The 18949-nt window shown below is 36.8% G+C and overlaps 1 protein-coding gene across 3 annotated transcripts in view; it reads right to left on the reverse strand.

Moving 5' to 3' along the window:
- Positions 1-18949, reverse strand: part of GBE1 (1,4-alpha-glucan branching enzyme 1) — a 176927-nt gene that overhangs the window by 16086 nt on the left and 141892 nt on the right. For all 3 annotated transcript variants that reach the window (XM_084284215.1, XM_084284214.1, XM_084284213.1), the window contains exons 13-14: positions 10867-11051; positions 9643-9773 (exon numbers count right to left, since the gene is read on the reverse strand). In XM_084284215.1, the coding sequence (XP_084140341.1) occupies positions 9643-9773; positions 10867-11051 (316 nt within the window). The remainder of the gene's footprint in view (positions 1-9642; positions 9774-10866; positions 11052-18949) is intronic.

Genomic DNA, 18949 nt, shown 5'->3' on the forward strand with positions numbered 1-18949 from the left:
TCAGAACAGGTTGTTCTCAGCTTTATCCAGTATGGTTTTTAAAAGGGTTGCCGTAAATACTGAGCCTGCATAACGTGTTGGGTAAACTGTTCCAATACTTGCTTGACTGTCAGTACTCTCGACAAATTTCTGGTTGGAAGGGTAGCATCTCTGCAACTAGATCTGTAGCTAGTGAAGCTGTACTGTGATTGCATACCCTATCTAAGACACAATACAGATTTGAGATTGGATTTACTGGAACCATGCCCTACTCCTTCCCAAGAAGTAAAGATACCCGGGGTAGAGAATGCTGTTCATCATCTGTTTTTCAAAACTATGTATAAAAGTTGTTGGGAAAAGTATAGAGAAATCATGAGGATGACAATGAAGACGAAACAGGACTGTCATGTACAAAAGTACTAGCTGGTTTGAGAAGTCAAAGGCAATAACAATGAATCAGGGCCAAAGGAAAATATTTACCCTACAGAAAGCAAGAACAGATAAGCTCTCCTGGCAACAATTTTCATTGCCAAAATGTTACCACTTGAAGTAAAAGAAAATAGCCTGCCAAAAAGTGAAGACCAGAAACAAAGTAAGAAGGAAACCCGGGTGCATTAACAGCTGTAGAACTGTAAATTGTTATAATAAAGTTGGATTGTTAAAGATACTGAAGACCTGCAATTTCTTGAAGAAATTGATTTTGTAAAAGAAAAGCTATGGGCACAAGCATAATTTATGAATTATTAATTACTGAATTATTAACTTGCACACAAAATGAGAAATATAGTCACAGATCAATATGGCTGAACAAAGAATTTTTCATTCACCTCAAATCCTAGGAAGAAGTATAAAGAAAACAGAAACCAGATTTTCAAGCTAGGAAGAAATAATACCAAGGTAATAAAAAGGAAGTTAAAGGAACAAAATGATATGCTAGTAACATATGTTAAGGAGAACAAGAACTCATTTTTAAATGCACCATGTACACAGAAACGATGAAGAAAAGTGAAGCTTCCAGAAGGACTGTAAAGTGCCTACAGTGTTTAGGTTTTTTTTTTTTTTTTTTTGCTATTAACAGTTCTTGAATTTCAATAGAAAATCAGGTAACTAGCTTAATTAATTTCAAGGTAAAGGGTACCTTGGTTCCTCCTCTCCACACACTCCTAATTTTGGAGAAGACTGAGGTGTCAACCTGCAATTGAGAAAGAGCATATTAGAGAGCTTTTAGATAAATTTTCAAATTAAATTAAGCACCTCGGCCTGATGAACTTCATCTCCAGATATTTAGAGGGTATTTGAAACCACTTAGGAGTTAGCTTATGGCACAGTACTGAAGTGGAGGGAAAAAGTACTGTACCTTTTTGCTTCAACCAAATATGGATACTTTTTGCTTCAACCAAATGTAAATATGGATATATGGATGTATTTAAATCCACATCAGTTGGTAATCATGATGACAAAATGCTGATTTACTTCACTGTCTGCTTATCCTTTTTTACTTGCAATATATCTGATTCATACTGTGCTAATAGGCAAACGAATAGCATATGTTATATCCTGTTTTCATCCCACTGTTGTTTAGGATGTAGGATCTTCTGACAAGTAATCTGTGCCACAACAGAGATGGTGCCACTCACGAGTACCTACCTTCTTGTCTTGAAAGGAAAACGGAATACTTTGTTTTACTGCAGGGAACAGCATTCTTCATTATCAATGCAGGCCATTCTTATAACCCTTAATTTGTTGTTTATGCCAGTACTTGCACAAACACTTTTCCATTCATGTATTTTATACATACTAATGATACTTCTGTTACAAATCTATTATTATTTTGCAGATAGCAAAATCTACAGCTGCTTCAAGCATACTACCGTAAAGTCAAGAAATGGTCCCAGGTGAAGGAAGGAAAGTTCAGCTGGGAAAAATGCAAATGCTATGCAGGTAGGAATAAGAATTATTTAACTGTGGGGAATAGTGCAAGATGAGAAGAAGTGAACAGTTAGGAAGTACAGAAAAATAACATATGAATTACAAATGGAACATGCCCTGGCACAAACACCACATAGGAAATGAGTTATTCAAGACCATGAATTTGATAAACTTGTTGATATTTGAAATTTGATAAAGTCAGAACCATGACTTGTTTTTGGCATTGAGCTTCAAGGAAAGCTAATTCCAGAGAATGGCTCAATAACTTCAAGAGAAAATCAAAAAAGTGACATCAGTGTCATCAAAACAGAAAGGATCTCTCTCTTCCATTAAAAACAGGACCAATAATAAACAGTGCTTAAATTGCTGTAAGACATTTCAGTTAGAAAATAAGAATAACATTATAATAGCAGAGACAGTAACATACTGGAATAGATCCTACTACAAAAGTGGCGAAGTTATTTTGAAATTATGGTGGTTAACTTAAATGGAAAACAGATCATAGCTCCTTTCCTCTTCTGCTTCCTTTCAGCCATTTTCCTTCTGAATAGAGGAAAAAAGGTCTTACTGCAGACGTGCCTTGGAATCACCACTAGCCCACAAAAATGTCTAGACAGGATTAAAAAAAGAAACAAAAGCAGAAACTTATAAATGGCTTCCCTGTTAGCATTCAAAATTTTATTTACAATCAGAACTAGAGACAGCTGACCTAGATGTTGATTATTTGTCTATCTCCAAACTGAAGCAAATTAGGCAGAAACAATTTGTTAGCTCAAGCTGCCTGTTTCTCATGAAAAGGCTTCTGAAAGAACATAATTCATGAAGTAGAATTCCAGTATCAGTATAGAAATGCTTTCTTTTTTCCTTTACAAAATGAAACTGTATTTTGGAAATAGCATATGCTACCCTGATAGTAACACAGATTCATGGCAATGGAAACCCGTGCCTTTTTCTACACAGATCAAACTTTCTCAAGGTGCATTAGTAGGCTATATTTCTTATTCACGCATATTAACCTTAATGTATGAACTATCTTGATAGAATTTGGCATTTGGCTGATTCTAAATTAAGTCCTTTGTCTTCATTTGCTGTGTACACGCCGAATTCTAATAGGTAGGGACAGTTACATAACTGTACTTCAAAGCAGCCTGCAAAGTAGCATCTTCGCCTTCAGCAATCACACTCCAGTGACTCACTCAAGTGACCTTATTTGCTCATTAGAAGCTCTCCGTGCAGGTTGCAAGTGTCAGAGAGCCAGAGTTAACTTTTTTTTTTTTTTTTAAGTATATTTTTGCAGCATTTTAATGACAAAATTTGTGATATTTCAGGCCTCGGTTAAGTATTCACGTATCGATGATGACTCTGACTTTGAATATATTCACTGTAAATCCATGCCAACAATAAGTGACTCTTATATTCATTCATTGTAACTTCACAATGCTTTGGATACATTACGCCATATAAAAATGGCAATATTTGTAACGAGGTAACCATTTCTTCCCACTATGAAATCTCCCTACTTGCATTTTAGCAGTTTATGACAACATAAAACGTCAAGACACAGAGATAGGCTAGTAAAAACTCAATATTGCACAGCAATATGTACAGACTTTTATACTCACATACACAATTAAGGTCTCCATCCCTGAACGTCTCACATTAGGATACATGATCTTAGGAGAACAAGATGTATGCTGAAACAACCCACTTTCAAGGGAAATAAATCAACGGAGAAGACAATTTTATAAAAGAAAAACTGACTCCAAGTTGGCTATGACTCTTCATAAAGCTGCCTGTTCAGAAAGACCTTCCAAATTAAGCAGGGCCAGAAGTACTGTAAAGTCTACTATTACTCCTCTTAAGAAAGTACAACAATGTTTGCTATGCCAACAGCCTACAAATAAGAAACAGCTGAAAGAAGGATGATGTCTTCAATGTGGTAAGAATAGAGGAATGCCTACAAAAACAGAGGTTGGAAAGGCAGGAAGCTCTATATCATTTAATATACCTGATAAGAAATCTGAGAAGCTATATATGGCAACAATGTTATGATATGTACTATTAGAATGTATGAAGAAATATGTCAGAAATATGACAAAGTCATTCACTTAATATAGACAAATGTAATAACAAGAGTTACATACACTACTTTGATTAATCCAATCCATGAAACAAACCTAGGTATGGGCTGATGTAAAGCTCATCACATTTCTCACAATTCCCAGGATCATTCAGACAAACTTTTTAATTAAAACATTTGAACCAATACATTATAGCAGTTACCTCTTAAGCCTTATTCAGTAAATTGCCTCTCAGAGTGTCAAATTCAAAATCCACTGACTTCTTAAAACAAAAACAAAATGGTAGCAATAAACTCATGTTCTTAACTACTTCTACTTCATGTTTAAGTTCAAAGGGAGAATAAAGAATTGCTTTCAGAAGTGGAGAAGTGGAGAAAAGTTGTCCTGAAGATTTAAGGTCACAAGACAATATTTCTTATTTATAGGATATATATTTTCTTAAAATCTCAGGTTGAACATTACAAAACTACATACAAAATCCAGAGCTCTAATTGCAGGACAAGAATTAGAAACAAAGCAATTCATTGTTAAAAACAACCCAACATATTTAAAGAAAAATGATACTAAACATTGGTCTGCTGGATGTTGGCAGGAAAGAAGAAAGGATGCCGAAAGCAAGTAGCAATAGTAGTTAATAATTTTAGGATATGTTTCATTTAAAAACTAATCCTCTGAACAGTTCTGCATTGTTTCTATAATATGAACGTTTGACTACTATAAAAGACTGAGTTGTGAGAAGAAAGTTTCATGATATTTTTGCCTATAACTGATGAAAAATACCGTTCAAGTCAGCTGTTCTTGATTAATTGTTTAAAAATCTTAATCAGAAAGGACTTTCAGCATGTCCAAAGGACAATTTTTAGCTCTTCTGTTTAGGTAGAATATAAAGTGGACTTCCTATGGACTTGTGCTGTTGATGACTACCCTTAACTTCCTGTTCTAAAAATAAAGTCAAATCATTCATGAAGTACCAGGAAGAAGCCTCAGCCTCATTCACGTTCTGCCACTCTCCTTCATGCCGTCCTTTTCTTTTTTTGCTCACTTTTACCAGAATTAAAAAATTACAGAAATAGTTCAAGTCAGCCACTATTAACAACTAACACTTTATGCAGTTACACTACAGAAAATAAGTAATGTGCACCACAGAAAATAAGTAGATACAAACCTGAGCCGCACTGTCTCCCACATATTAACTTTTGCCTTTTGATCTAACAAAGGGAGGTGTTATGAAAAGAATACAGATGTTTTAGGCTTGCTGTTACAAACAGAATTACGAATATCATATATTGACTTCTCATCTCTGAAAAGGGAAGCCATTTTTAGTTATCTTCAATACCTCAAATTTACTGTCAAATAAGACTTTGCATACAGTTAGTTATCACTGCTAAGCTAAGAAGTTGATATTTAAAGAACTTCTGTAACATGATTCTGCTTTAGAGCCCAGTTTCAGAGAAGTATTTCAGTGGCTATCTGCATCTACTCAGTTCTGATGCAAAAGTATTAGGTATGTCAGGTTTAACTGAGGTATTACTAAGATTTCAGCAGTTCCATAACACAGTGATCTAATACTATCCAGTCACGGCAGTTCCACAACTCCAAGGCTTTCCTTGGACTAAGAACAATCTTTTTATACAGAGAAATAGGATAATAGAATACTTTCGTCTTCGTTTATCGATGAAAAAAATATGAAGAATGCAACTGTCAGATGCAAAATTGCTGTCTTTCACCCAGACAGAACAGAAACAAAAAGTTCAGTTATGTTCAAACTGTTTATGGACAACTTACTGCCCACAGACTTATTGCCCACAGACTTTGCTAGCAACAGGCACTAAACAGAAGTGAGACTGTATGATATAGATAGCAGGGTACACTGTCCTATTTGACACACATAATCAGAAACACTTCTTTTAGAAAAATGTCCTGATGTTTCATTCCATGCAAAGGCCTTGGATGAGAACATCTAGAAATAGATCATAAGCAAGCTTCCCAGATAAAAATGAGGTCTTAATTGCTATGTGATATTTATTATAAAGCACAAAGAGAAAAAACAAAAGAAAAAGGATACTTACATGTATGATCCAAATCAAAAGATTTTGACCTACATTAAATTTGTTTTTTCGTTTTCACACCTTTGTTATTTTGTCCTTTTATGGTCAACAGTCTAAGGTGAAACATCTTGATTTTTATTTCAATGATCAACAGAAACCAGAGCAACTTCCAAAATTTTATTTCAGAAGTCTGATGAAGATACATTCAAATCTGCTGTTGGCATAAAACTACAGTTGTACTAAGTATTTAAACTAAATGACCTGTTCAAACAAACACTATGTTCTAGCATCACAGTGTCTTCATAAATAGATTTTTTTTCCTTATCCAACTGAGAGCATGCTTTTTGTTCTCTTGGCATGGGAAACATTGCTGTGCTCCACTTCAGAGAAAACCATGCAAAAGAAATAAGATTTGAAACCTGAAAATCTTTTCCGGCTGGCTTTGTGAACCAGAACTTGTATGCAGGCAGATATATAGCTAGTGATAGAACATACGTTATTTGGAATGATCTTTAAAATCCCAGATACTGGAATGAAGAGAAGGTTCCTGTCTCCAATCAGCAATAGCTCAATCTCAGAGTTCACTCCCCTCATTCATACATTGAACTGCCATAGAATAAACTGACTAGCAGAAAGATTGTTGAGGTGATTGATATGAAGACTCTACATTTGAGATTCCCAAGTGGAAACACTGAATTATGAGAAGCTCACTGTTTCTCCTCAAAGTACAATACAGTAAAAGGGGACAACACTTCCTTAACTAAATGAACAAATGTCTCAGAGGTAATGGTGTGTGTTTGACAGAAACATAGTGGCAGCGATGGCACTGAAGACCCTCAGCACCATATAGATCCACTATTTGATTGGGGTGGGAGGAGTTACTGAGACAAAACAGCTTTAATAAAAGTACAGTGTCTGTAATTGGCAGTTCCATTATCAGTAGAAAAATTAGCTCAGTAAATGAAAACATTAGTATGTATCTTTATGCTTTAACAAAATTTTTTTTATCATTAAACTGTCTATAGTAAATTATGGAAATAAAATTATACTACACACACTTAAAAGACAAGAGTGTACCGAGACTAACATATTAAAATAAATACATGCTTTAAACTGCAAATATGAGACATTATCTGTATGCCTTTTATAACAACATACTTGTTTTGAACATACTTGAGCTGCTAAGTTCTAATACGATTTTCAGTGAATCAGAAAAAGGATCTAAAAAAAATTTGATCATCCACCACTAAGTGAGTAACAAGCATTTTCCAGCAAGTTCCAACTTAAATAAAAAAAAAATTAAAATCAATTAGCATTGACTGTGCTGCTGGCCATGATACAGTACAGAAAGCTGTTTCAATGCTCAGAGTGAACTAGCCACAGACCAAACCAGCTGGGCCTTCAAAACCAGTGAAGAGCAGATCTTGCGATTTGCTTCACAACAGCTACTATAGAGCATTTGCAGCTAAAACAGGAGCAATGCATTCAGGATTCAGAAAAAAAAACAAAACAAAACAACAACAACAACAACAACAACAAAAAAAAAAAAAAAAAAAAAAAAAAAAACAGTAAATGCCTAAGGAAAAAGAAGATTCTTGTGCAGTAAAACAGATACATGAAATGTTTCTGAAATGACTGAAAAATTTAGAGTACTGGTAAAAAAAAAAAAAAAAAAAAAAAAAAAAAAGACTGCTTACATGAAATATTAATTTAGTCAGACTAGTCAAAAAATATTTTCTTAAACATAAAATAAACCAAATAGCTTCAGAAGTGCCTGAGCACAGCTTAGTCCCATCTTAGCTATAAGGGCTAAGGAGTAGAATTTTTGTAAAACTCTGCAGCACATCTACTTACATGCACAAAAATACTGCCTAGGTATTTAATTCACTTAGTACAAAACAGAAAACGAAGCTATGGAAACAGACTTATGTAATAGTTAAATAGAAGCCTGATCGAGACATTTACAGAAGATGTAAAAAATATACCAAGTTCTTGAAAAGGAGGATTTTTTTTTTTTTGAATATTTCTCAAGAATTTCTGAGAATTGAACCTTAAAAGCATGTTTGACAAAGAAAGGCAGAAAGCAAACAACATGTTTTGGATTACAGCTTCTTCATGAGGAGAGCAGAGGGGCAGGCACTGAGCTCTGCTCTCTGGGGACAGTGACAGGACCCGAGTGAACGGCATGGAGCTGGGACAGGGGAGGGTCAGGCTGGGGGTTCTGCACCCAGAGGGTGGTCGGGCACTGGGACAGGCTCCCCAGGGCATTGGTCACAGCACTGAGCCTGACAGAATTCAAGAAGGGTTTGGACAACACTCTCAGACACACAGTCTGATTTTTTTATGGTCTTGTGTGGGGCCAGGACTTGGACTCAATGATCCTTGTAGGTCCCTTCCAACTCAGGATAATCTATGATTCTAATTGCATCTAGAATCAGAGCAAGAAAGTCATGTTAATTCTATTATTGTGTGCTGTAGCCATTAAAACTGAATTTACACCTTTTCCATCTGCATACCTCAAAGCATTTTACACAATGCAGAGGAAGTAAAGCAGCATCCACTTAAACACGTATACATCTGATGCCTATGACAGTCAAGTGCTGGTGTATCTCACAGCATCAGATTGATATTTTATTAAACTAGATTACTACTCTGCTATACCTTTTCCAGGCACTCCTGTAGGGCCATACAGGAAGCAGAAGAAAGTACTATAGAAGGTGGGTTTGACCTAATGTTTCTAAACCCTGCTACGTTTCAGAGCTCAGCAGGTAAATACAGCACTGCTCAGAAGTTAGAGTAATAGGGTGACACATCACACTAAAGCAACTGCAATATGGCAAAAGTTTGCTGAATCTACCAATAAATAAAAAGAAAGTAGGCCAAAAGTTATGAGCTGCAGTGATTTAAACTGGCACAGCAAGACTGACTAAAGTTTGTTTGTGAACACACTTAAACTGAATTTGGGAAAACTAAATTCCTCTAGCAAGTTAATGTTACTTTTTTTTTTTTTTTTTTTTTTTTTTAAATCTCCCTCAATGCTAAGGATTTGGACAAAAAAGTAAAACCAGCCAATTCTTTAAGAGTAATCATTTACTGCTTCTCAGCTGAGCTAAGAACACAATCTCAGTCTACCCAGTTATAAAACAAAAATTGTACAACCTTCCTGGAAGTTTAAAGTAATACATTTTCCTGTGTGACTCTGTGCACAGACTCATCTTACTGTGGTCAGTTTCTCTTGCTTATTTAAAACGCAGAAGTTTCTCGATTGTTGTGTCACAACATTATTTATATAAGAGAGAGAGAGAGAGAGAGTGCGAGAGAGAAGGGCAAAAAGAGAAAAAGGGCAAAAAAAAAGAAAAAATCAAAGGGAGACTCTCAAATGTAGTCTTTAAATCTCTATTTTTACTTGTGTTCTACAAAATGATCTCATGAAGAAAACAAATTTGTAATCATTATTTTTGCAGTAAAGCAAGCATTAAAGACTGTACCAATGACAAATAAGTGTTTTCTTACCTTGTAACTAGTTTGCATTCATACTGGAAAATTAGTTTTTAAGTAACTAAGTACATTTCTCTGTACAAATGAAACAGTAAAGAAAAGGATATTTTCCTGGAATTTCAACACCCACTCTGTAGTCTGTATAACTTTGGTATGGGTGGAAGTTGAAAATAAAAACAAGACCTGCTCTCTCAAATGCAATGACCTTATTGGATTCATGCTTTTCACTCACAAAGGCCTAGGAAGGAAAAAATAATAATCCCATTACTATGCAGTATTTAATTTCTAATTAAGTTACGGAAAATAAGAAAAACACTGCTGCAATCCATCATTTCAAGTAAAATTATACAAGATTCAAGCAGTATAGATGTGAGCATTACCATGCAAACTAATTGTAGTGCCTATGTAATGTAATAGAAAACTTCTAGTCACTAAACTGCAGCTTAGTTTTTAAAAGAGAATTTAAAGAGGCAGAAGCTTGCAAGGTATATAGAACAACTGAAAAAATCTTGCTCAGCAAAGATTAATAACATGGTCTTTTTAACACACTTCTATTTAGCAAAAATGGATTTCTTTTATTAAATTTTCCATCTATTTGTTATGACAATCAGCATTGCTTCTGCTAGTAATTTAGAAAATGAAGCAGTATGGTTTTTGTTTTGTTTTTTTAATGTGTGAGAAATTGCTTTGAAAAACCACATTGAAATGGTGGACATACACCACCTTTGCTCTATTAGCTATCGCCGTTAATAACTAGAAGCATATTTAAAAAAAATCTTCAAAAAAATCTTCAAAGTGGATTATAACTACTATGAAATAATTTTAACACTGAGAAATGATAATTGAGTTGCTATAATAAAAAATACAGTGCTATGTTTATATAAAACAGCAAATGCAAAAGTGACAGGCTAAAAACTAGGAGACTATAGCTTACACTATACTCTATGTAAAGCATTTTCTCAGTAACAAAATAATTATTTATGTAAAATTAAATTGTCAGAACAATTTACACTTTTCCAAAGCAATCCCTGGATTGGATTACACACTATTTTATAGTTTATTTTTTCCCATCTGCACATACTAAATAAAAATAGCAAAAATAATAGGAAAAGAGCTTGCTAGGAAACTAAAAGGAGGGTGTTTCAGATTGCCATTATCCGTGGAAGATATTCCAGTGACATGTTTTGACAACTTCAAATATATAGTGGGCATTACACAGTGCATAATAAAGTGCTGTTTAAAATTTCTGCATGTAAATCCTGTATTGTTGTTATTCTGAGCACGTACACAACTAGCGACTAAAAACTTATCATTTAGTATATACAGCTTACCGGGGGAGATGCAAGCCAGCCAAATCTTTCCTCCGATTTATTCATATCTCTATCAAATGCATTTAGGAATCTATAGCGAAGAAGATGATCATCAGTAAGATTAAATTGTCTTCTGGCATAGTGATAGCTCTCGTTATTCCCTTTTCTGGGGAAGTCAAGCCATTCAGGATGCCCAAATTCGTTACCTGAATTTAAAAATATTAAGGAGCTGTAAAGTCATATGCTATAAAAAACAAAAACAAACAAAAAAACAACAACACAGAAGTAAAATACATTAAAATATGTTTCATTTCTACAAGTATTCCAAATAATACTTCTTCAAATATAAATTGGTCCTTTTTATTATTAAAGCAGTTCTTAGGACTTTCATGCTTGGTTAACAGGTTTGTTTGGCCAATAAAATAAGCAGAGCTAAATATCCAAGACTATGGGGGAAGACTGAGTTAATGAATGGATTTTATCCTCTATGCTATTATGCTATTGTTAAAAATTTCTCATTTCCGTGCCTTAAAACAAACAAACAAAAATAGTTCCATCAAGCAGGATACAAATTTTGGAGTTGCTATAAAACCTAAAAACATCACCGTAACACTGCAAGTCCATTGTTTTGTAGCACTTAACAGAAATTGGCACTATCATTCATACTGTCAACTTCTACAACCACAGAGACTACCTCCCGTTTTATCAACTGAATGACAACAAAAAAGTAAAAAAAAAAAAAAAAAAAAAAAAAAAAAGATCAGTTGTGCCAACTTTGACCACTTTGTTGATTTTTTATCCAGGGTACAGATACTGTCATCACCACTTCCAGTGGTATAAAAATAACTATTAGGAAAAGTGACTTGAATCACTGTTCCTCACTTTCTAGAAAAATTGAGAAAGACGTCGTAGTTCAAGTAGTGAGCTAGGTAGTATAGAGTGAAGCACAGCGTGTAGTGATGCATTCAGTGTTTGATATTGAAAACAACTGACTTAAGGGGCTTGGTGCTTCAGGAACCTACCAATAAGTATTGGGTCAGCCACCCTACAAGGGGAGCTTCTTTCCCATACATAATGCTCCATGTCACACACACCAGAGACGCTTTCCAGGACTGGCACAAAGCATGTTTCAGCTCTGGTTTCTTCCACATGCCTAATGGCTCATGTCCCACAGACTATGTGCAAACACAGTATTTCCATTTGTTTTTGTCTAGCAGTAATGTTCTGTAAGTCTCACCCCAATTAACTAGCCCCCACAACTAGGCAACAAAACATGCTTCACTTTAAGACATGGAGTAGGCTTATTCAGACTTAGGTCAAACTTCATTAAAAAAAGTGCAGGAAAAAAGTTGCCATTTAACCAAGGAAAAAGAAAGCTTGGCTTATGTACAATCTCCGAAGCAAATCTCAGCTGCCAAAGCTAAAAGATTCATGCCAACACTTCATCTGGAATGCAGTATTTTGAAAGACTTTCACGTATGCAAACCTTGTTTTGTTTCATATACCATCATTATTACAGTTTGATGCAAATCCAGGTGAACTTAATGGTTCTTGTGCTATAACCTGCTGCCTAGTAGACTCGCAGCCACTTTACTGTTCATTTTACACAGAACTGACTGAAGTTCAGTACTTTGAAAGTTAGACGCATTTCAAAGTCTGTGATAGCTGGTTCACCACAAACTTTTTATGTAGAGCACGCAGAGTATCTACTCACTGCAAATCAGAGGCAACAAGTGGTGTATCTGGAAACACACAAAACTAATGTGATCAAATATAAAAGGGTTTATATGAAAAATCCTGGTATTTCTACAGGTAGACACTCAACTTTTGGCAATAAACTGCAGTTCTGTGGGCAGACGAAGAACATGGATGCCGAGGGATGGCAAGTGCTGTTTCCTGGATGGATACCCTGCATGTGTAGCCACCATCTGCTGTCTCACACTGCCTGTGTTGCCTGGGAGGCCCCGAGGATACGGTCAGCAGTGACAGCTATGAATTTACATTTTCAAAGTGTTTTTTGTGTATTTCCATGCTTTTTTGGGGAACAAAGAAGTGAACAAAGAACAAAAAAGAGCAGGCTACATATATATTTAGGAGAATCCTTCACACTGGTACCCATTTTGTAAGCAAGCTGACAAGCTGTAAATTAAATTTCCCATTCAAAAGCTAAACCACTAAATTTCATATTCCGCTCAGAACCAGAAGACAAACAAAAGAATCAGAATCACAGCAGGACAATGAAAATAACCTTGGAATAATGCTGGACTAGCTCTTAAACTGTGCTAACAATACGGTACTGAAAATGAGGAAAGATATTGCTACAAAACTGACACTATACCTAACCAAATTCAATATTCTCCTAAGAGCTGGGCAAGGTATTACCTTCTTTCATGATCAGTGCACTATTGAATAGATGGACTACATGAGACAGCTCAGTTAAAGAGAGCAAGAAATATCAGAAAGTCAGAGATAGTATGTATCGAAACAATAGCCAAGAAAATCATAGCTATTTGTTCAAGAAAAACATAAAGTTAGTGTTAGGTCAGAGGTTGGACTCGATAATCTTGAGGTCCCTTCCAACCTAGACAATTCTGTGATTCTGTGATAAAAACAGGAGAATAAAGCAATGGAAGATAGTGAATAAGTTACAGTAATCTAGCACATCATTTCAATGGAGTATTTCACTCTAAGCAGAGCGTATCTATCATGGTTAGACCATAAAGCAAGTCTGCCACCTCCATTCACTTTCCTTGTTTCCCCACCACAGTTGCTATTGTTTGAGTGCTGTTTGCCTTTTTATTTTGCATAAAACATAAGTACAGCAAAATTAAAACAGTTATTGTCTTAACTGCTACTATCAGTCATTAAGAAAAAAGGAATTTAGCAGTGTAGCAACCTGATAAAAGACTAAATTACTTAGAATTTAGAAAAGAATGTAGGTCTAAACATTTATTGCTTGCACTAACATCTGTTAGTGAGGGCATCTTCTGCACAATGTACTTGTGAACCCTTTGTATTTGCTGCTTAACTTTAAAAGGTGCTCTTTATTTCTGAGGTAGACTTGAGATAGAGAAATTTAAGTTTGTCAACCTGACAGAAAAAAATTAAATTAGTTCAGGAAAAGGTACAAACATTTAGGATGGCAGCAGGCCTTCTAATTAACTACATAAACTGCTTCTGCACATGAAAAGCACTGAGTCTACACATCCTTTAACAAGAAACAGATCTCACACTTTTTTTTTTTTAGTTGCTTTTTTCCTAGTTTAACTTTACAACGAAAGACGGAGGTGCTAGAAAAGGGAAGGTAGGGGTAACTGGATGATGCTAGAGATAGCCAAATGTACCTGTGAAGTACATGCTGCCCCCTTCTCCATGTTCCACTTCTCTCCAATGAGAAGCAGAAGCATTCACTTAATAGCTGTGAAAGCCTCTAAGCACAGAAGTACTATTGGGATTTCTTTTTCCTGTAATTAATCTGGTGTTTGATATAAAGGTCCAAAGTACAGATTGACAAGAAGCCAGCTGCTACAAATGATGCAAATCAAGACAATGGAACTAATGTGGAGGAGGTAGAGAACAAGGCTGAAATTAACTGAGATTTTGATTAGAGAAACAAAACAAAGACAAATCATTGAAGTGCAATGCATACTAATTTTTATCTATGAATTAATTCAAGTCTGCTATTCCCTACATATCGTGCAACTTTATTGCATACAAGACTTCAAGATCATGGTCCCAACAAAGGAATTAACATTATCACTATAATGAAAATTTACATCACACTTATTTATTGTGACAGAAATACATTTACACCACAAAGTATTTATGCTGACAAAGATTACTTTGTAGCTGAGCCCATCTTTACTAGCTATTTTCTCTCAAAGAATCAGGATAAACAGAACCGAGGACATGTTTAAAAGATGCAGGCAATGTTAAGAGATGTCTGGTATCTTGGTTTGTTTTTTTGAATGAAGTATGACATTAAATACTTTAAGAGCAGTTAAAGCAATAAGCTTATTGATACTTCAAAGGGTAGAAGACTAATTAGGTATTTAAGGTTGAATGAGAATACAAATGATCCAAAATTCTTTAAGATCTTATTTAAAACAGATGAGCTGAAGATTGGACACACTGGGACAGATTTTCAGCTGGTCTACCTTAACATATTTCTACCAAAGTAAGTGGTAAAGTTATGCTAATAACTTTACACAAGCCAGATAATCAGCTCATTCGGGAGTTATAACTGATTTGAATTTAACTTCACTACCTTTGTGAATATTGATGACAATGCAACAATCTACAGAATATAAATAGAATCAATGTAAATAAGATCTAGATAACATTTATCACCACTTCAAAGCATAAACATTTCAAACAACTAATTCTCATTTTCCCTGAATGCGAAGCTCTTGGATATTATGAAATTCTGATCCTTTGTACTTACTCATGTTTGAACTACATCATCTTCAGACCCTTAAGTAACTAAGCTTAACAACATTCATATTACCTGAACCATACAAGAAGCTCTATACTACATTAGAATTCTAAGAGAATGAGTTTCATTATTAGCATTCATTTAATCAAGAGGATTTCCAAATTGACTCCTGGTGAAATAGCTGGGATAGGCACCTTGAAAACCTTTATGTTTTTCAGCATCTAACACCAGCTTTCAATGACACATTGATTCAGTAAATACTAACAAAATAGTTTCAAGCAAACATTATAGTACAGTTCTTGTATTAAACACAACCCAGCAGAAATATTATGTATAAGATAGTGGTAAAAAGAGATATATTGGTAGAAGAGTTCTGTGAAAAATGTTTTTCTCTTATCTTCTGAAATGGACTAGAAATCCTTCCAATCTATGAGGAGAAAAATCAGGATAAATATTTTATTTGTTTTGAAACTCAGATCTTCCATATCCAAAGAGATTGTTTTGACCACCGGCTGGATCACTCTTTCTTTCCACCTTTCATCATCTCCATACAAAGTTTCTTAGAAGTGCAGTGTTATGTGCAAAGATTTCTTTGAAACACGCATTTCTGAAGGCTCTGAATTGGTATTTTGGTATCCAATTAATATTTTATGTTTAGAATCAAAAAACCTTTCATTAAGTCTGCACAAAGAAACTGTCTACAATCTACAGGATTAACATTCAGGTAGCACAAATGGGGTTCAACTATCTTTTCCTTAATAAATGCGGTGATCTTACTTTTGTATTACCTTTAATTATTATAGTAAAGGAGCACATCATCTGATGTTAAAATTACCACGTATTCTAAACACCATGGACAGGAGTATTTGTGACATGATGCTGGCCCAATACCACATGCAGGCAAATCTCTAGAACATCAAGTCACAGAGTATTGTAAGGTGGCTAGTGGTCCTGCAGTCACAAATGTGATCCAGTAAATTCCTTTGCTAAGTGGTAACCTACCTGCTGCTGACAAGTAATGTGACAGATTTAAACAGGTTTATGATCATGCCTGTGCTGTCAAAGTGAAGGCAAGGCAGCAAATAGAACAGGGATCACACTAGACATGGGAGCAAAAACCTGAGTTTCAAATGGGTTTGAGAAAGTAATTCATAACTTGTATTGCTGAAACAATTAGGATTTCTTTGAATTAAATGACAACTATGATATAGGAACAGCAAATACAACTCCAGTAATTAAGATATAGGGATTGATCCAAGAAATTACTAAATGTGCCATAATAATACGTAAGACTTCACAACAGACTTGAGAGACCAAAGGCCTGTAAGCAAATGGAATAAGATACAGAAAGGACTTCACTGAAGTAGAACATTCTACACTAACTTGACTTTTAATAATGTATCATACTGTCTTAACAAGAGCAATATATTAAACCTAATACTAGAGTAAATCATAGGATAGCACTGGACTCAAGTTCATTTAATCAGAAAAAAACAAGGTTAGTATGGAAAAAAAGTGATAGTGATCAAGAAATTTCCTGCCAGAGAAATGCCAAAAAATAGTACAGAAATTAGCACTAGACTTTTCTGCAAGACCCCTTGAGTACTTGGCTTAAGAACTGAGATTGGTTTTAATGTGTCATTTATAAACTCTGTAAGGACACTAATGAAATTGTTTTTATGAGACTATAAATACAAAAGAAGATGGGAGTATTACTTAGTAAGAATAGGATACTTGTGAGGTCAGCAGCAGAAGTGCTAAGACACAGTATAAAGGTATCCGCCTAGAGACCTGTCGTGGTTCCGCTCGAGTGGGCAGCCGAGCTCCACCACAGCCGCTCTCTCACTCCCCCTCCTCAAAGAGGAATGGGGAGAAAATATGTGAACAGGGCTCAAGGATTGAGATAAGGACGAGAAAATCACGCAGTAATTATTGTAACGGGCAAAACAGACTCGGCATAAGGAGATAGTAAGATTTATTGCCTACAACTAACAAGCGAGAGAAGTGAGAAAACAAAGGGAAAAAAAAAACCAAAAGCACCTTCCCCCCCCATCCACCCTCTTCCACCTCCTCCCCCCGAGCGGCGCAGGGGAACGGGGAATGGGGGTTATGGTCAGTCTACAGCACTTCTTCTCTGCCGCTCCTTCTCGGTCACTCTCGTCCCCTGTGCTGTGGGGTCCCACCCACGGGATGCAGTCCTTGATGAACTGATCCGGCGTGGGCTTCCCACAGGCAGCAGCTCTTCCAGAACTGCTCCAGATATGGGTCCGTACCACGGGGTCCATCCCTCAGGAGAAAACTGCTCCAACCTGGCTCCCCTACGGGCAGCAGCTCCTGCCAGATCACCTGCTCCTGCGTGGGCTCCTCTCCACGGGCTACAGGTCCGGCCCAGAATCTGCTCCGGCAGGGGTCTTCCACAGGCGGCAGCCTCCATCGGTGCAGGGCCACCTGCTCCACCGTGGTCTCCTCCACGGGCTGCAGCGTGGAACCCTGCTCCACCGTGGTACTCCATGGGCTGCAGGGGGACATCCTGCTTCACCATGGTCCTCACCACAGGCCGCAGGGGACTTCTGCTCCGGCGCCTGGAGCACCTCTCCCCCTCCTTCTACACTGACCTTGGCGCAAGGCTGTTCCTCGCTCCTCTCACTCTCCCGGCTGCTGTGTGGCGCAGCGTTTTTTCCCTGTCTTAAATATGCTCTCACAGAGGCGAAAAACAACATCGCTTATTGGCTCGGATCTGGAAAACAATGGGGCCCTTCCCAAACATGGGGCAGCTTCTAGATCTTTCTCACAGAAACCACCCCTATGGCTCCCTGCTACCAAAACCTTGCCACGTAAACCCACTACATTCCACCCCTCGCCTCTGTTAAAAGCATATTTAAGACTACTCACAACATACTCTTACTTTACAATTATCACAACAACCTTCACAAACTTCACTTACATCAAAAAGAAAAAGAATTCACCACACCAAAATAAACATAACATCATCACAGCACCGACAAGGTGGACATTTTACACACACACACCACCCCTCGTCCCTTCACCACACTAACATATCACAGTTACTGCTTTCTTAAATTCTTCACAACTTGTACATTCCTAACAATCATCCTGCACATATTTTTGCCCGTTACTTCTACTAACTATCATCCTTATCTCAAATTCCTCGAGCCCCACGTTGGGCGCCAAAAAAGACTGTCGTGGTTCCGCTCGAGTGGGCAGCCGAGCTCCACCACAGCCGCTCTCTCACTCCCCCTCCTCAAAGAGGAATGGGGAGAAAATATGTGAACAGGGCTCAAGGATTGAGATAAGGACGAGAAAATCACGCAGTAATTATTGTAACGGGCAAAACAGACTCGGCATAAGGAGATAGTAAGATTTATTGCCTACAACTAACAAGCGAGAGAAGTGAGAAAACAAAGGGAAAAAAAAAACCAAAAGCACCTTCCCCCCCCATCCACCCTCTTCCACCTCCTCCCCCCGAGCGGCGCAGGGGAACGGGGAATGGGGGTTATGGTCAGTCTACAGCACTTCTTCTCTGCCGCTCCTTCTCGGTCACTCTCGTCCCCTGTGCTGTGGGGTCCCACCCACGGGATGCAGTCCTTGATGAACTGATCCGGCGTGGGCTTCCCACAGGCAGCAGCTCTTCCAGAACTGCTCCAGATA

Source organism: Netta rufina (genome assembly GCF_964035555.1).
Source record: "Netta rufina genome assembly, chromosome: 1".
NCBI lineage: Eukaryota > Metazoa > Chordata > Aves > Anseriformes > Anatidae > Netta > Netta rufina.